Raw genomic sequence first — 15,190 nt, 5'->3', positions numbered from 1 at the left:
ATACTTTTCAGGTTCTTCTCAAGACAGGAGTCGTGCCTTTAAAGGTGTATAGGCTTGAAATAAATGGTTCCACAAATGTAGTATTAGAGCAATAATTTATATAAAACCATTCATCCTGCCTGGCACATTATGATTTATATTCACTATAGAGCTTATTCTCTGAGTCCTTCAAGTGTGTTTCTCCTCTGAGAGAAGACCCAAACATACAGACTTTACACAAGGCACTCCTTGCATTCTTAACATTTCTATGCATTAAATAAATGCAGTCCCCTCTGTGGCACAGGGCAGCAACCATCTCTGTTTTACCACATTACACATCAAGGGAAAGAAAAATATTGTTAAGGGCATAAAGCTTCCTTTTCTTCAAAAAAGTGCCACATGGAGCTTTCAGTCTTTCCATCTGAAAGAAGACCATGCAGGAATCACCACGGTCTTCATTTTATGTAAGTCAAAAGTGAAGATCTGAAATGGGCCTTCTCAGTTGGAAATTTTTAGTTTCAGAAAGTCTTAAATGGAAAGTGGAAACCACTACAGCCTTTCCAGACTCTAATACGAGGGCAGGAGAGAAGCTGTGAGGTATTTGTGTATCTGCACAGGCCTTTGGGATCATTCAGAGAGTTGATGGGGAAATACCAAATCCACTGGACAACAACTGTGTGAAGCACTGCAATTCATGTCTCAGTACTGCGCAGTGCTAAGCACTCACTTAAGGGCTGAGAATTCTTCACTCCCAATGTCCTTTCTTGCACATGAAGGCCTTCAAATCCTTCCTGTCTCTTCTGGGACTGGCAGACCTTGTAAAATTCCTCCTCTCTCAGCTTCCCTGCCTTACACATTTACCAGAAATGATTATTCCAGAAGAATTCACCAAGGCACAATTTAGTCAAAAAGAAGCAGTCCGTTTCCTGGTGACTCCCAGGAACTTTTTGTGTGTGTCTTGGAAGAGGTCCTTTCAGAGTTACGTGATTTAGCACTGGCAGTGCTTCAGTTAAGCAAGGAATATGCCTTGGAAGTATTTTCAGTGGAAGAGGTGGATGGCTCGGAAGAAGATACTCTGTATTTGCCTGCAAAACAAAGCACAGGGGTTAGACAAGGACAGAGAGCCTGGGACATTGTCACTGTAAAGTAAGGACAGTGACACCTGTGTTGGTGGCTGAGGTGGCTCTGCCTTGCCCTGCAGCCCTGGATTACAGCAATACCAGCAACCACAGACCTCAGCGTGTTTGGTGACACAGCCAGCTTGTGTCAGCTGAATTGCCAACCATGCCACAGGGCAATGATTTTTGCACACAAATGGAGGCACTTAGTGCTTCTCCTGGAGCACAGGAACACATCTAGAACACAACACATCCACAGGCTCCTGAGATGAATCCCAGCTCCCTCCCTCTTATGGCCACAAGGCTCTAAACTGAGACTCAAGTGTCACTGTCTTCTCTGAACAATGTGTGGATACAAAGATTGGACACTTAGATATTAAATGTTATTTCCAGAATTGCTTTTTGCAAGATGAAGTCATAACTAAAATGGTGATGTCCACAAAATGACAGCCAGAGAACATTTGAAGAAATACAGTTCCAAGGTGGTGAAGAGTACATGAACAACAGATGAACTGTGCCGTGATCTCATTAAGCTCAAAACAAAGCTCACTTAGTGTGGTTTAGAATTGGTGAAACATCCAATAATTGTTTTAGAGATAGACAATTTCACTGCTAGCATTACGCTACAATTGACTTGTTGCAGTTCCTTTGCATTAGAAGGTTAAAAACAATCTATGGATGCATGGAGAGACAAGTAGATTAATGGATATCAGGACAAACAGACCCTGAGAGCAAGAGTGAAGGCCAAATCCTGTTTGTGCTTCAGTAAGGGAGATCTGTTGTCACATACCTGTTTTCCCACATAAGTTGTTAAAGGTTCTTGAAAATGGGTAGCTCATAGCAAGCATTGGTGTCACCAGGTTCAGGGAGGATGACTGAAAGAGAGAAAAATGCTTTTTGTCAAAAGAACTTTCTTTGTAGCCCCATTTTAGGGAGGAAAAAAAAAGGTTCCAATAAACTTTGTTTCATTAGTATGAGCAAACAATCCACAGAAGGCAAAGCTAGATGTTTGTGAGGTATCAAGTTCACACATTTGCATGTTTATGGTGGTGATGGAGGTGATCAACCTTAAAAGAAATGACAGGGCACAACCTGTTTGTCTCTAACTCTTGGCCGGGGGGATGGCTTAGGCTCCAGTCTGTCCTAACAGGCAGTATGGGATCCTGTTCTCTTATCTGTGCCAGTATGGCCATTGAGGTAGCCACAATACCTAAGATTTATGTGAATGGGGATTGTTCTTGACAGCCAACAGCCTGAAATAATCCGAGGCAAATTTAACTTGACACACTAGAGGGCATTGGAACACAACTCTCTGCAGTCCAGACACAAAGGAAGGAACGAGCTTTTTGCTGCTAAAATTAAGTTTCTTTTTTGGTTCTGGAGTGGTTGGAGAATTTAACAGGATTCCTCAGGGATGTACTTAAAAAAAAAAAGGTATGAAAACCTCATCTTTTTCTGTTCAGTCCTTCTTCATTATTTAGTTATATTTTGGTGGGGGTAATTAGGCAGTGTTGTGTATTGTCACCTATATCATAAGGTGGTAGAGAAAGAAGGTAAATGAATCACATATAAAACACTTAATCAAAGACTTTGATATTGCTTTATTTGCTCAATCTCCAACCTCAACAGGCTGGAGAAATGGAATGACAAGAATCTTATGAAGTTTAGCAAAGGGAAGTTGAAAGTCCTCCTGTTCCTGGGGAGGAACAAACCCAATGCCAGGACATAATCAGGGGTCTCTGATTAGGACAGAGTAAAGACAGAGCCAGACTTTTCTCCTTGGTGCCCAGTGGGAGGATAAGAGGCTTTGAGAAGAAATAGAAATATGGGAAATCCCACTTAAGATGAAACTCTTTCACTGTGAGGGTGGTCAAACACAGGAAAGGGCTGCACATAGAGCTTGTGGTGTCTCCATCCTTGGAGCTACTCCAACCCAACTGGACACAGCTCTGAGCTCTAGCTGACCATGCTCTGATGGGAATGTGGTGCAAGATGATCTCTGAGGGCAGTTTCCAATTTCAGCAATTCCTGTGGAAACTGGAGTACTTTGATCCAATGCTGTTCTTCTGAACTGACTGTTCAACCTTAATGGACTCCTTAATTCCTTTGAGCCTGTGTTCTCATCTTCTTAATTATCCTTGCTTTTAAGTCGGCTTCCTAGTTCTTTAGCAATACCTGTACAGGCTCTTCTGAATAAACCCTGTTCAGATACCAATATAAAATCAGGCTTTATTGTCATATAATGGTGATGCCAGCACCATTGGCAGCTCGGGAAGAGGGGGAGGTGGGTGTTGGAACTAGGTGATCTTGCAGGTTCCATTTCAACCCAAACCATTTGAAGTTTCTTACACATCCTGGCATTTTTTGTTAAGGTGTTATAAATGCAGAAGTGTGAGTTGAAACAATAATTTCATGCAAGTGTCACTTGCATTTCTCTCAGGTTGTGAATAAATACTAGTGCCAAAAAATTTTCTGTTTTCTAACTAAAAGTTTCAGTTACATTTTCTGGGCTCTTTCTTGTGGAATTTAAAGCAAATGTCCACTAACGGCCTTCTCATTTTTTGCCAATTATAGTGAAAATAATGAACTTTTTAAAAGGAGATATAATAATATTTGTGTTGTTAGTGTCCTCTCTGACTTGTTCTAATAAATAATCCAGAATTTAAAGTGCACTGGACAACATTAGACTACTCAGCAGTAACTGAAATATATTTTAGGTCAAGATTCTAACCTTTGATTGCTGTGAACTCCATTTGGATGATGAATTCCTCTTCAACAGGGCTTCTTGTATCTATTTATTAAAAAAATTAGTCAATCAGTAAATACAGAAATTCTGTTCAAATTCCAACAGTATTTTGACATAATGTAACAAATAGCTGGAATCCTTACCTTCTTATCCCAGAGAGTTCCAAACACCAAAATGAATAATCCCTAGGAGATAGATAATTACATGTATTTTGATGACACCAGTCTTTAATTGCAATATCTCATAAGTATCTCCAACATTTTCCGTGGTACAATTTAAACTTTGAATTCTTTGATAGAGGGCATTTTTCTAACTGCATATCACATAGTGGACTGCTCATTTGGCAGCTCCCCAGACCTGGTCTATTTAAATTCTGTGTTGATCTGGTCTACAAACTGACACAGATAGTTTGGTAGCACTAAATGTATTTGGAAAAAGGAAAGTGTGCGTATGGAAGACGTGTGTGTATGGAAGACCTGTGCTCTCCAGGCAAACTAGTAGGTTCAAAGAAAAAGGCCAGTGAGTTTGGTTTGAAGAAAACAGTTTTGATGCCATTTTTAACAATGGCAAATCTTAAGAATTCTCTTTAAAGAGCGAGTACACATAACTATATTGTCCTTAAGAAATTTCCTTGTATTGGGATCCTCCTGACCACCTAAATATGTTGCAAAAGTCATACTGACTGAAAACTCTCAATGGTATTTTTGTCAGTTCTTCTCTTTATCATTAGCACTTCTCAGCTGATCTCGGTGATTTTCTTGTGGTTTACACTGGAACCCAAAAAAGCATAACATGATGCCTCCAGCTACACTATAAATGGAAGCAGGGATGCTCAAGTTTGCCCACCTGAATATAACAGGGCTGTTTTCCTGGTCTTCAGCAGGGAAGTTGATCCCAAAACTACTGGCAAAGTAGGGAGTTATCTTTAGGCCAGCTTTATCTATATGGCACATCTGCTAAGGCATCTGAGAATATGTTCCTGGAATGGATTTCCCAAAGAGCCCTTTTGGAATAAGGATGTGTTAGGCAAATTTAAGCTTTGCCCTGGTGTTCTTATGCCCTACCAAGCACAGCACAGCAATAAAGTTTTTATGTTAAATCACGATAGAGGAAACAAAAATGCATGCAACTCACCTGCAAAGCATTGAACAGACTAAATAGGATGTGGAAAGCTGGATGACTGTTTTTGATGATGGTGGCAAGGCCAAAACCCCAGGTGAGGCCTAACAGTGGTGTCAGGATGGCCACACTTTTGCCAATCTGAAACAGAGATTTCCTCTCCTGCCCGCTTGACCTATCCCCAATAGTTGGCCTCAGTATTTTTATTATAACAACCGCGGCAATGAACAAGTTCGTGGCCACAATGATCAAGGCAGGTATGACAAAGGCCAGGAGAGCTTTGCTGTCTTTCCAGTTGAGCCAGCAGACATCCTTTCTTGTGTAACTGTTCTTTGGCAGTGTGACAGCGATGGTGGTGACTGCAATGACAAAGGGGCACACGTATCCCAGGCAGAATGCCACTGCCTTCTGAGTAGTTTTACTCGTGTTGTGTAAGATGAACACCAGTCTGTAGAAAAGGATGAGGCCCAGGCTCAGCATCCAGAAAAAGACACACAGGTAGAAAAAATGGATGAAGAAGGTGGCCATGATGCAGATGTCTCTGCTCATCTGCTGGTTTTGATCAGTGATGGAGGCAGTGACAATGAACCAAACGTCAGCAATCAGCAGGGATGTAGCGATGTTCAGAATACAGACATGGCGCATGTAGGAGGTCGTGTTGTTTGTCACGTACTTCCAAACCAAGGATTCAATTATGATGCAGACCACCAAGCTCACGATTGAAATGGCCAGACCAATGTAGGAAATATAATTTTCAAAGATTAGCTCGGAGGATCTATCAGGTGACATCAGGATGGAGAATGATGTCAAGTGATTGCAGGAGCAAATGACATAATCTTCTAACTCTGTGGGTGTGCAGCCATGATCATCCCAGTCACCCCTGTGATTGTTGAGTGTGAAATTCCAAAAGACACACTTGGGCATCTTTAGAGACAAGTCTTTCTTTGCAAATGTCATATTAACTTCAAAATTCTGGCTTCTGTTGCTGCTCAAAGTTGTTGTTATCAATAAACCGTTCACATATTCAAATGTTTTCTGGGGCAAAATATGTCCAAGTTTTGAGTACATCACACTGACAATGGTTGAATTTTGGGTTAGAGTCTGGATTTCAGTTTCACTAATGAGCACATTGACTGTGAGGTTTCCTGCACTGCGGAAGTCCTTGTTATAATCTGTGCTGTTATTTTCCTTGACAACTACCCCTTGGAGCTGAACTGAGTTTGCAGAGACAGAAGGAATGGTGTTATTAACTGGTTGGAGGCGCAAGGAAAAATTTTCTACTGACTGTAATAACAAAGAACTTTGCCGCGTCTTCTCTTTATTCAGGTCTTCCCAAGCTTCAGTTGTGGAATCGTCAACAATTAAGTCCACTGTGGATAAGAAATTCTGGAACAACAACAGAATAATGCAGTTACTGAAATCCTACACAATTAATTGTTGTTTCTGATGGTAATTTATGCATGGTCCTAGAAGTGCCTTTTGAAAAAGCCCAGCATTTTCTTATTTTGCTCAGTCCATGTCAAGTCTTCAGTTTTTAACCCTCTGCATACTCTGTTTGCAAGTTAAGGTTTCCAAAAGCAGAGCTGTGTGACTATTTTTTATTATATTTTTTGGTACTTTGGCATTATTTGGCATTATTGGCATCTCCAGCCTTCTTTCCTTTCTTTCTCAGTGTTTGTGCTGTCTTTGATTTCTTGGTGTCTCATATAGGGCTCTCTATCTACAGACTATCAAACCTTTTTGCACTTTTCTGTTCAGAAGAGCAGTGCTTTTCCTCTGGACCTCATAATCAAGGTTCCCAATTATTTCTAAGGTTTCTTTTGTTATTCATTTCTTGTTACATCCAACTTATTTTCCTTGCTTGATCACTTCCTAGAATTTACTCTCCCTATTCCTATTTCAGCCTTTTTTTTTTATTCCTACTTCTACCCATGGAATCATAGAATCACAGAATGGTTTTGACATTTAAAGGTCATCCATTCCAACCTCCCTTCCAGGTGGCAGGGACATCCAGCTTCATCTTGGACACTTCCAGGGTTTGGGGCATCCACAACTTCTCTGGTAAATCTATTCTAGTGCCTTACTGCCCTCACAGCTAACAATTTATTCCTAATAATCCAAACCTGCTTCTTTCAGTTTAGACCATTGTTCCTTATCCTGTCACTACAGGCCTTGATAAAAAGCCTTTTTATAAAGTCCCCTTTAAGTACTGAAAAGCTGCAATAAGTTCTTCCCTGAGCCTTCTCTTCTCAAGGCTGGACAACTCAAACTCTCTCAGCCTGTCCTCACAGGAGACCTGCTCCAGCTCTCTGATCATTTCTGTGACCCTCCTTTGGACCCATTCCAGCATGTCCACATCCTTCTTGCCCTGGGGACCCCAGAGGTGGATGGAGCACTCCAGGTGGGATCTCACCAGAGCAGAGGGACAGAATCACCTCCCTCAACCTGCTGGTCACACTCCTTGTTAAGCAGCCCAGGACATGTTTGGGTGTCTGGGCTGAAAGAGCACATTGCTGGTCATGTCCAATTTTTTATCCATCATCCCTTGTCTTTTCCTGTCTTAGAATGCTGGAGATATCCATTTGTTCCTAAAATGTTTCTAGTTGCTAAGCTTACAGCAGCTTCTTTTTAATGCGTAGACTCCTTGTCCTCATCATTTTGAGTTTTCATAAACCTCTCTGTATCTTTGCTGTCACTTCATCTCATTCCCTTAACACTTTCCTGATCTTGATCCTAAGCAAGCGTGAAACTTCTTCAGGGAGAACATCATCCTCTCTGACAAAAGGGGCCAAAGGGCTTGGTAGGTGTAGATAAGACTTAAAATAAAACCTTACCTGCATAGTGAGCTCCTCTGCCTCAGCTGGGATAGAGGAGACCATATCCAGGATGGTAACAATTGCACCTAGGTTTGCTGAAGAATTGTTTATTGTGGTTAGCTCCGTTGTTGTCTGTTCCTTAAGCTGTGCAAGGTAGGAGGGTAGTTGAGCTTTTGCCTCGGGGCTGCTGACCAAGGACTGGAACAGAAGACAACAGCACATCACGTGTGTGAAATCCTCTAACCTGGCTGAGAGAAAGGTGACTCTGGCCCAGAGTAGTTCCTACAGCCTCACTGTTGGTGTGCTCTGTAACATGCTCTGGGCTTGTGCCTGAGCACAGCTCGGGGAACGCTCCAGGCTGGGAACTGCTCCTCATGGATGCCATGGACAAGGTCACCTTGCCTGGGAACAGAGCACTCGTGTGCATGGACATTATCCATGCAGTGCCTCAGGCCCTCCGTGTCCCGGGAGCGGCCTCGGCTCTTTTGCTGGCTGGTGTAAATAAAGCCAAACATTCTTCATATCTTTTAAAATAAACTTTTAAATGCTTCATATATTTTAGATTATGATAAGCAAAAATCATGTAACCAATGCTTTTTCTCCCCACCCCAACATCCCCAAACCCACGAGGGTTACCTCAGCACTACTCAGCAGGTCGTTTATTGGTCCAGACAGGCAGTCATTCCTTGCAACCTTCCATGAGCTGTTAATGCACTGGTAAGTTATATTGCCTCGAGTAAAACCTTTTGGATTTTTTACATCACAGCATGGCTTTATTAATATGGCCCTTTCTGTTCCAACGCCCAAGCTGTCTGAGCAGGAAATTTTCTTACCTGTACAGAGAGGAGACAGAGGTTGAAAATAAGAAGCAGGGAGATGAATGAATTTCCCCCACAAAACTTGTGATCTGTTCAAAGATCTTTAAAATAGGATTTCAGTTTACTGTTTTCATTAATTATGATCTTTCAGGGTGTATATGTCTCACATTCCTTATTTTTATGAATCAGGGAATTAAAAAGGAAATCTAATAAAGCTCCAAATTTTGAGTACTGATTCAAATCAACAAACCAACACCCAAAGACTTAGATTTATCTGTTAGACTACAGGGTTAGACAGAGTTGGAGTAGGATTATATTGACCATTAAGCGAACAATAATTCATACAAAATTTATTCTGTTAAGGTACTGGGTACTGCTGTAGTACTAACAGGAAATTCATTAAGACCTTGATAATGAAGCCTCAACAACTTTTTGATGAACCGTGGGTGTTGCTAATTGCCTTTGATTGGCTTAGTCATATCAGTAAGTATCTGCTGATTAAAGTGATTAAAGTAATTAAAGTGTCTGCATATTTATTGCCTAAGAGAGTGAAATCTGTCAGATACAGTGATTCAACTGTAGGTACCGCTACTGTGGAAAAAAGAACATTTCTGCATCAGAGAGATGTGCAACATTTCTTCCTTTCCAATTTAGAATAAAAGAGCTGAAATATCCAAACTCTTGTCAGAGCTAAACATCAAAGCTGGATTTAGCAATGCTGAATTCTAATTACCAAACACTCCCCGCAGAGCTGACTGCAAGCTGCCCTGGTCTCTGCAGCACCTCACAGAGGTTGCCCTTCTTGTGTTCAAAGTGGAAATGCTCTCCCACAGGCTGTCCTCCCTGAGCCTGATGAGGCACCACAGTCTTTGATCCTTGCTAAAAGGTTGGTGCAAGCTGGGAGCTGCGTGACCACATTTCGACACGGGGGATGAAGCTTGGTGGTGCAGCCTGCGGCAGTGATTAAACTGTCACTGCTGTGGAACATGCTGGGTCCACTCTCAAATACAGCAAAGGCAACGCATCTTGTCTATTTTTTTTTAATTACATCAAAACTGATATTTTCCTCTGTGTGTAAAAATTTCATTCAGAAAAGGAGACAAAAGTTCTTGGATAACAAAAAACTGTTTCTGTTAGATGTCACTGGTGATGAATTTGTGGCATCTGATTTAACAAAGATATTGTAATGTCGTATATAACAGCTATAAACAGTAACATTTTTCCTTACCAGGTATCAAGTGCAGTCTTATATGTTCACTGTCAACTCCCTGTCCAATGCGGTTGATAAACTTGCAATATGCCGTGAACTCTTTCTCTTTGTTGCATTCTTTTTCCGTGTGATTGTACATGTAGCAAAGCAAATTGTCTTTTTTCTTTTTCTCTGTACAGACGGATGAAGACAGGTTAACACAGATTTGGGGTCAGTCAAGTAAAACCAGCAGAAAGCATTGGCAAAACTTTATTTTCTGTGAGTTCTAGAAAAAAAAACAACTTTCCTTTGTGAAAAAGTTCCCTCTCTGTATGCTGACCTCTGTGTCTTACTCCCTCCGTAATAAATCTGGCAGCTGCTGCATGATCAATACTTTTTCATTTACTGCTGTGTGAGTAAATCCTCCCCAAACCCTCTTAACTGTGCAGTAACCAAAATTTGCTTTGAAAATAATTTTTGAGGATACTCTTCCTGCCTTTACCACAGGTGTTTCAGTTAGGCTGGGATAGCGTTTGGCTGTTCTTACGTGGTTCTTTTGAACTCAGGATCTGTGCCACGCTCCCAGTGCTTTTCAGAATGCCTGTGCCTGAGGGTGGGTCTCCAGCTGCAGTCTCTTCCAACAACATCCTTGCCTTTTCTCTTAGCTTCTGAAGGCCTCCTCAGTCTCCATCTGCTTTACTACTCACCTGTTGTTTTTGCGCTCCCGCATGTTTCCTGAGTTATTTTTGGTAGATTGTATTTGTTGGTTTTTTTTTTTTTCCAAAGTAACATTTTTATAACTCACTCAAAAAAATTCTAGTGTATAAAAAGCAGCTCACTTGAAAACTTATAGTATATAAAAACATGTCAGGGAAGCTGCAGAATTGCCCTAAATTTGAAGACACAGGAGCTTAGGCTTTTGTATTGTTAAAGATGTGCTCCCTGTATCCTCAAAGAAAATGGAGTCGTTTTTTGAATTGCATTCTTAATGGGTTACTCCACATTTTCATTAATTAGTAGATTTTCTTAAGTAACATATTCATTTTAAAAAGTGGCAGAATGGAAGATATTCAGCAATTTCCAATCTGAAGAAATTTCTAATCTGAAGACAGGTCAGGATGCTCACTTCTCCCTGCCTGGCAAGTCAAACCAAATGTTGAGTTTATCTATTATGTATTTATCACTATAGCAGTGACTTCAGTTCAGTATTAATCCCAGACATGTTCCCCAGGCATGCTCAACATCCTAAAAAAAGTCCATTTCCCTTTCTTTGCACCCTCAGAAGTGCTCTTGGGTTGTCATGAAAGCAGTAAGTATGACTTGTTTTCACAGACCCAACTGAAAACAAAAAACCCAGAGACTGGGTTGTGACACAGAGTGAAACTAATGATTCTGCAAGTTTATTGTGTCTTACCAACTTGAAATTCATTTTGTTGAACCACAAATGTAACCCTGTAGTCTCTCACGGTCTTTGCACTTATGCAGCACTCGAGGGCATGTGGCACTTGGCACTGTATTAATGTTGAAATGGGGTCTATCAGGATGTTCTGCTTCAGGGGCAAGGAAATCACCTCCATGGTAATGTTGGCAGAACTGTCCAGGCTTTTCTGGGAGAATGTGCAGATGTAGGTGCCTAAAAGAAGAGACACAAAACCATGTCTCAGTCGACAGAAGTGCTCCTCAGCTTTTGCATGATCATGAATGCTGAACAAATACAGTGTTGCTGGCAACATCAAGCCTTGGTGTCCTCCAACACTTAAAATTTTAACCCTGGGGGCTTTTTATTTATTGTGGCCAGGCTGCACAGTGATTCACAGGGTTAGGGATGCTGTAAATGATCTGGTACAGAGATTTCATTGCCTTTGTAGCCAATGAGACCATATTTACTCACCTCTCCACTCCTGTGAGGCAGACTTCACTGTGAGCACAGACACAGCTGGGAATTTGCTATTTTTCATGCACATATCACAGTCTACTGTTTTTGTGTCATTTCCAGACTGGATTTTCCAACTGATGCTGTCATAATTGCTCACATCACTTTCGCACGTTACATTGAACCCGTATCCCTCGGAAACTGTTGAGTTTGTGCTTGAAGATATTGTTACGTGGGCTGAGACAACACAGGACAAAAGCCACATTAGTGAGGGTTACTTTTAACAATTTTCTCACAAGTATGCATTAAAGAGCTGTTGCTCTGTCACGAGTCCCTGCCCCTGACCTTTCCGCAGGTACGTGACTCCGATGCTTCGAGCGCGCCTGGCTCCGTGTCCAGTCTCCATCTCACACGTGTACGTGGTCACTGCACCTGACTTCTCAGGGGGGCACAGTGACTCATTGATGTTGAGCTGGTATCCAGTGCAGTTGCCACTCAAGATGGTTACTCCTAGGGAGAAATAAGCATTGTTTGAAGGGCTACAGGTGTCCAAAAATACCTCTGGAAGGCACAAGCAACACTGCAGCCATGGAAACCCTTGTGGGTTTGTATGTAATTGACATCATGGCACTTTTAACTCATCATTGCTGAAGTTCATTGACATCTTTTACTCTGGCAACACTCACAGAGTGGTGGCACTCAGCTCTGTGCTGAGATTCCTCCTGCCAAAACCAGTCAGAATGCAACCATACTGCTTGGAAATTTCAGGGTCAACTAAACTAAAGAGTATTCTGGTTAAGCCTAACCCCATTTGTGTTATTTAGGGTGAGTAAATGTAAGTAAAACAGGAGTAAACACTGCAGACTTTAATGTTGTCTAATTTTGAAATAAAAATATGTAGGTACTTGACAGTCATTCAACTTCAAACCTGAAGAATGCTGGTTTAGCTGTGAGCACTAAAGCTGTCCCACGCTGCAGCTGACAGCACAGGTGACATGAGAGCAGAGCAGAGCTCCTGGGGGAAAGCCTGGCCACAGGGAATCAGAGGTAAAACAGCCCAGGGCAGTGGGCCAGGATCCCCTCTCCCTGCAAGCACTGCTGCATGCTGGTAACTGTCCCCTGGTGACTGCATGCATGAGCTTTGAAGATTTTATCTCAGTTTGCTGTCCTGCTTTCTGGAAAGTTTAATTTACTGCCAATAGTTAACAATAAACTGTAACTTCATACTCATAAAATATTAAAAGAGGCAATAGACCGTTTAGGGTGATGGTTGGTAGACATTTATGAGCATTTCTCTTCATGTTACTTTGTAGCTCATTTACTTGGTGCCTTATTAACTCTTTATATTGGAAAGCCTTACGGGATGTCTCTGACTCAGCTGGTATGGGAAGTATCACAGCTACGGGTGGAGAGACAAAGAGTGCTCATGTTTATCTGTATTGCAGCTGTTTCACAGTGCAGCACTTGTCCCTCACGACTGCCAAATCTCAGTACGTGGTACATGAAAGATCTTTGTATCCCAAGGGTGATTCCTGAGATAGCAGTACAGACTGATGCAGTCGTCCCTGCTCTCAAAATTAGACCATGCAGAAATAAACTTTCTGGAACAAGCTGGTGTGTTGCTGGTCCAGGCAGCTGCTCCCATCCAGAATGGCACAGTTTAAGGCATCAGTGCATGGAGATGCCCAAAACCCCACTGGCACCTGCACAACACATACACAGTCTGTCCTTCCCCTGCCACTCACACCTTTGGAGCACACCCTGTATTCATCCCAGGACTTTGGGGCAGCCACTTAGGAGGAGACCTCTGAGCAGTGAGCAAACCCAGCAGGTGAAAGACAACCTTTTGTTAATCTTACCTGTAATGTTGATTGTTCCATTTACTTTCCAGGAAACCTTAAGCGATGTCAAGTGTCTGTCAATGCAACAGGACAACAAAAGACCCTTGGCTTGCACTTCAGGACTGTTACATGTGACATCGATGTCCTCAAAGTTTGGAGTGACATGCAGTGGAAAGACAGATATTGTTTCTGTGGCGTTGTGTATCTCTGCGTGATACAGGCTGTTCATTATGAACACACAACTATAGGAACCTGTGAAGCATAAACAACAGTTTTTGCTGAGTTTGCCTCTATTTTTCCACAGCTGGTTTTCACATGTCCCTGCTCTGCAGCGGCTCTGCTACTTGCTGATCAATATGTACCCTCAGGTCTCCTGCAGAATGCTTTCTGCAGACCCCTGGTGCCAAATGTATCTAGATTAGGATTCAGTGTTGATGGGTTCTTGAGATGAGTGTTCTCAGACCAAAATACTTCAAATTTGGCCGAGTAGGTGCTTTGGGATCTGTATATTGCCCATAGTCCTTCTGGCAGCAGTATGTCGTGGTAAAAAGATTCCCACAGAGAATAGGTGACAGAAAGGTGCCCGGGGAGACTCCACCAGAACTGGCCTTGGAGTGGAGGCTCTTAAGCTGCTCAGAAGGCACTGCCAAACAGAGCAGAGTATTTATCACAGAATCACAGAATATGCTGAGTTGGAAGAGACCTGTCAGGATCATTGAGCCTAACTCTTGGCCCTGCACAGGACACTCCAACAGTGACACCATGTACCTGGGAGCATTGTTCAAACACTTGAGCTCTCAGGCTTGGTGCTGTTACCACTGCCCTTGGGAGCCTGTTCCAGTGCTCAACCCCCTCTGGGTGAAAAACTTTTCTCAGTTATCCAAAACCTCCCGTGACTCAGCTTCATGCCACCTCCTTGAGTCCTGTCCCTGGTCACCAGGGAGAACAGATCTGTACCTGCCCCTCTGCTTCCCCTCATGAGGAAGCTGAAGACCACAATGAGGCCTCTCCTCAGTCTCCTCAAGGCTGAACAGACCAAGTGACCTCAGCTCCTTCTCATACGGCTTCCCCTTCAAGCCCTTCACCATCCTTGTGGCCTCCTTTGGACTCTCTCCAATAGCTCGATGCCTTTTTTGTATTTTGGTGCCCAAAACTGCCCCCAGGACTTGAGTGAGGCATCCCCAACCCAGAGCAGAGGAGGATGGTCCCCTGCCTTGCCTGGCTGGCGATGCTGTGCCTGATGCCCCCTCAGGACACGGCTGTCCCCCCTGGCTGCCAGGGCACTGCTGACTCACGTTCAGCTTGCCACTGGGCAGGACCCACAGGTCCCTTTCTCTTTATCAGCCACTCTCTCAGGCACGAGTCCCCTGCATGCAGCCAGGCTTGGTTTTGAGATTGGCAATCGGAGCTCCAAATTTCCCACATATTTTAAGTATGTGGATTTCCTTCCCCACTGGGACAGCCAAACGAGCAGACCACTTACATGGGAGTGGAAACACCCAGATTCAGGGCATCCTCAGTCTGAAGAATTTTGGATCCACTATTCCTACCTCACATACATGTGCCCAAATACCTGGTCACAGGCTACCCTTTTTGAAGTTAAATGTAGAATTCATGGTTCAAAGACATGTACTGAGGGGAAGCTTGAGCCCTAGCTCTGATAATACATAATAATTCCCCTGATAGATCCT

At 42.7% G+C, this 15,190-nt stretch overlaps 1 protein-coding gene across 3 annotated transcripts in view; it reads right to left on the bottom strand.

Annotated features, from left to right (window-relative positions):
- Positions 1-76: 76 nt before the first annotated feature.
- The window catches only part of ADGRF5 (adhesion G protein-coupled receptor F5), a 41,129-nt gene continuing 26,015 nt past the window's right edge, over positions 77-15,190 (bottom strand). For all 3 annotated transcript variants that reach the window (XM_041480817.1, XM_041480818.1, XM_041480819.1), the window contains 12 exons: positions 13,518-13,751; positions 12,004-12,168; positions 11,677-11,895; positions 11,200-11,418; positions 9,825-9,977; positions 8,415-8,611; positions 7,797-7,976; positions 4,978-6,348; positions 3,987-4,028; positions 3,829-3,888; positions 1,888-1,972; positions 77-1,064 (listed from right to left, as the gene is read on the bottom strand). In XM_041480817.1, coding sequence (XP_041336751.1) covers positions 985-1,064; positions 1,888-1,972; positions 3,829-3,888; positions 3,987-4,028; positions 4,978-6,348; positions 7,797-7,976; positions 8,415-8,611; positions 9,825-9,977; positions 11,200-11,418; positions 11,677-11,895; positions 12,004-12,168; positions 13,518-13,751 — 3,005 coding nt within the window. In that variant the 3' untranslated portion in view covers positions 77-984. The remainder of the gene's footprint in view (positions 1,065-1,887; positions 1,973-3,828; positions 3,889-3,986; positions 4,029-4,977; positions 6,349-7,796; positions 7,977-8,414; positions 8,612-9,824; positions 9,978-11,199; positions 11,419-11,676; positions 11,896-12,003; positions 12,169-13,517; positions 13,752-15,190) is intronic.

Source organism: Pyrgilauda ruficollis, unplaced genomic scaffold (genome assembly GCF_017590135.1).
Source record: "Pyrgilauda ruficollis isolate IOZ18807 unplaced genomic scaffold, ASM1759013v1 scaffold54, whole genome shotgun sequence".
NCBI lineage: Eukaryota > Metazoa > Chordata > Aves > Passeriformes > Passeridae > Pyrgilauda > Pyrgilauda ruficollis.
Note: the sequence above shows the minus strand (reverse complement) of the source record. Positions and strands in the feature narration are given on the sequence as shown.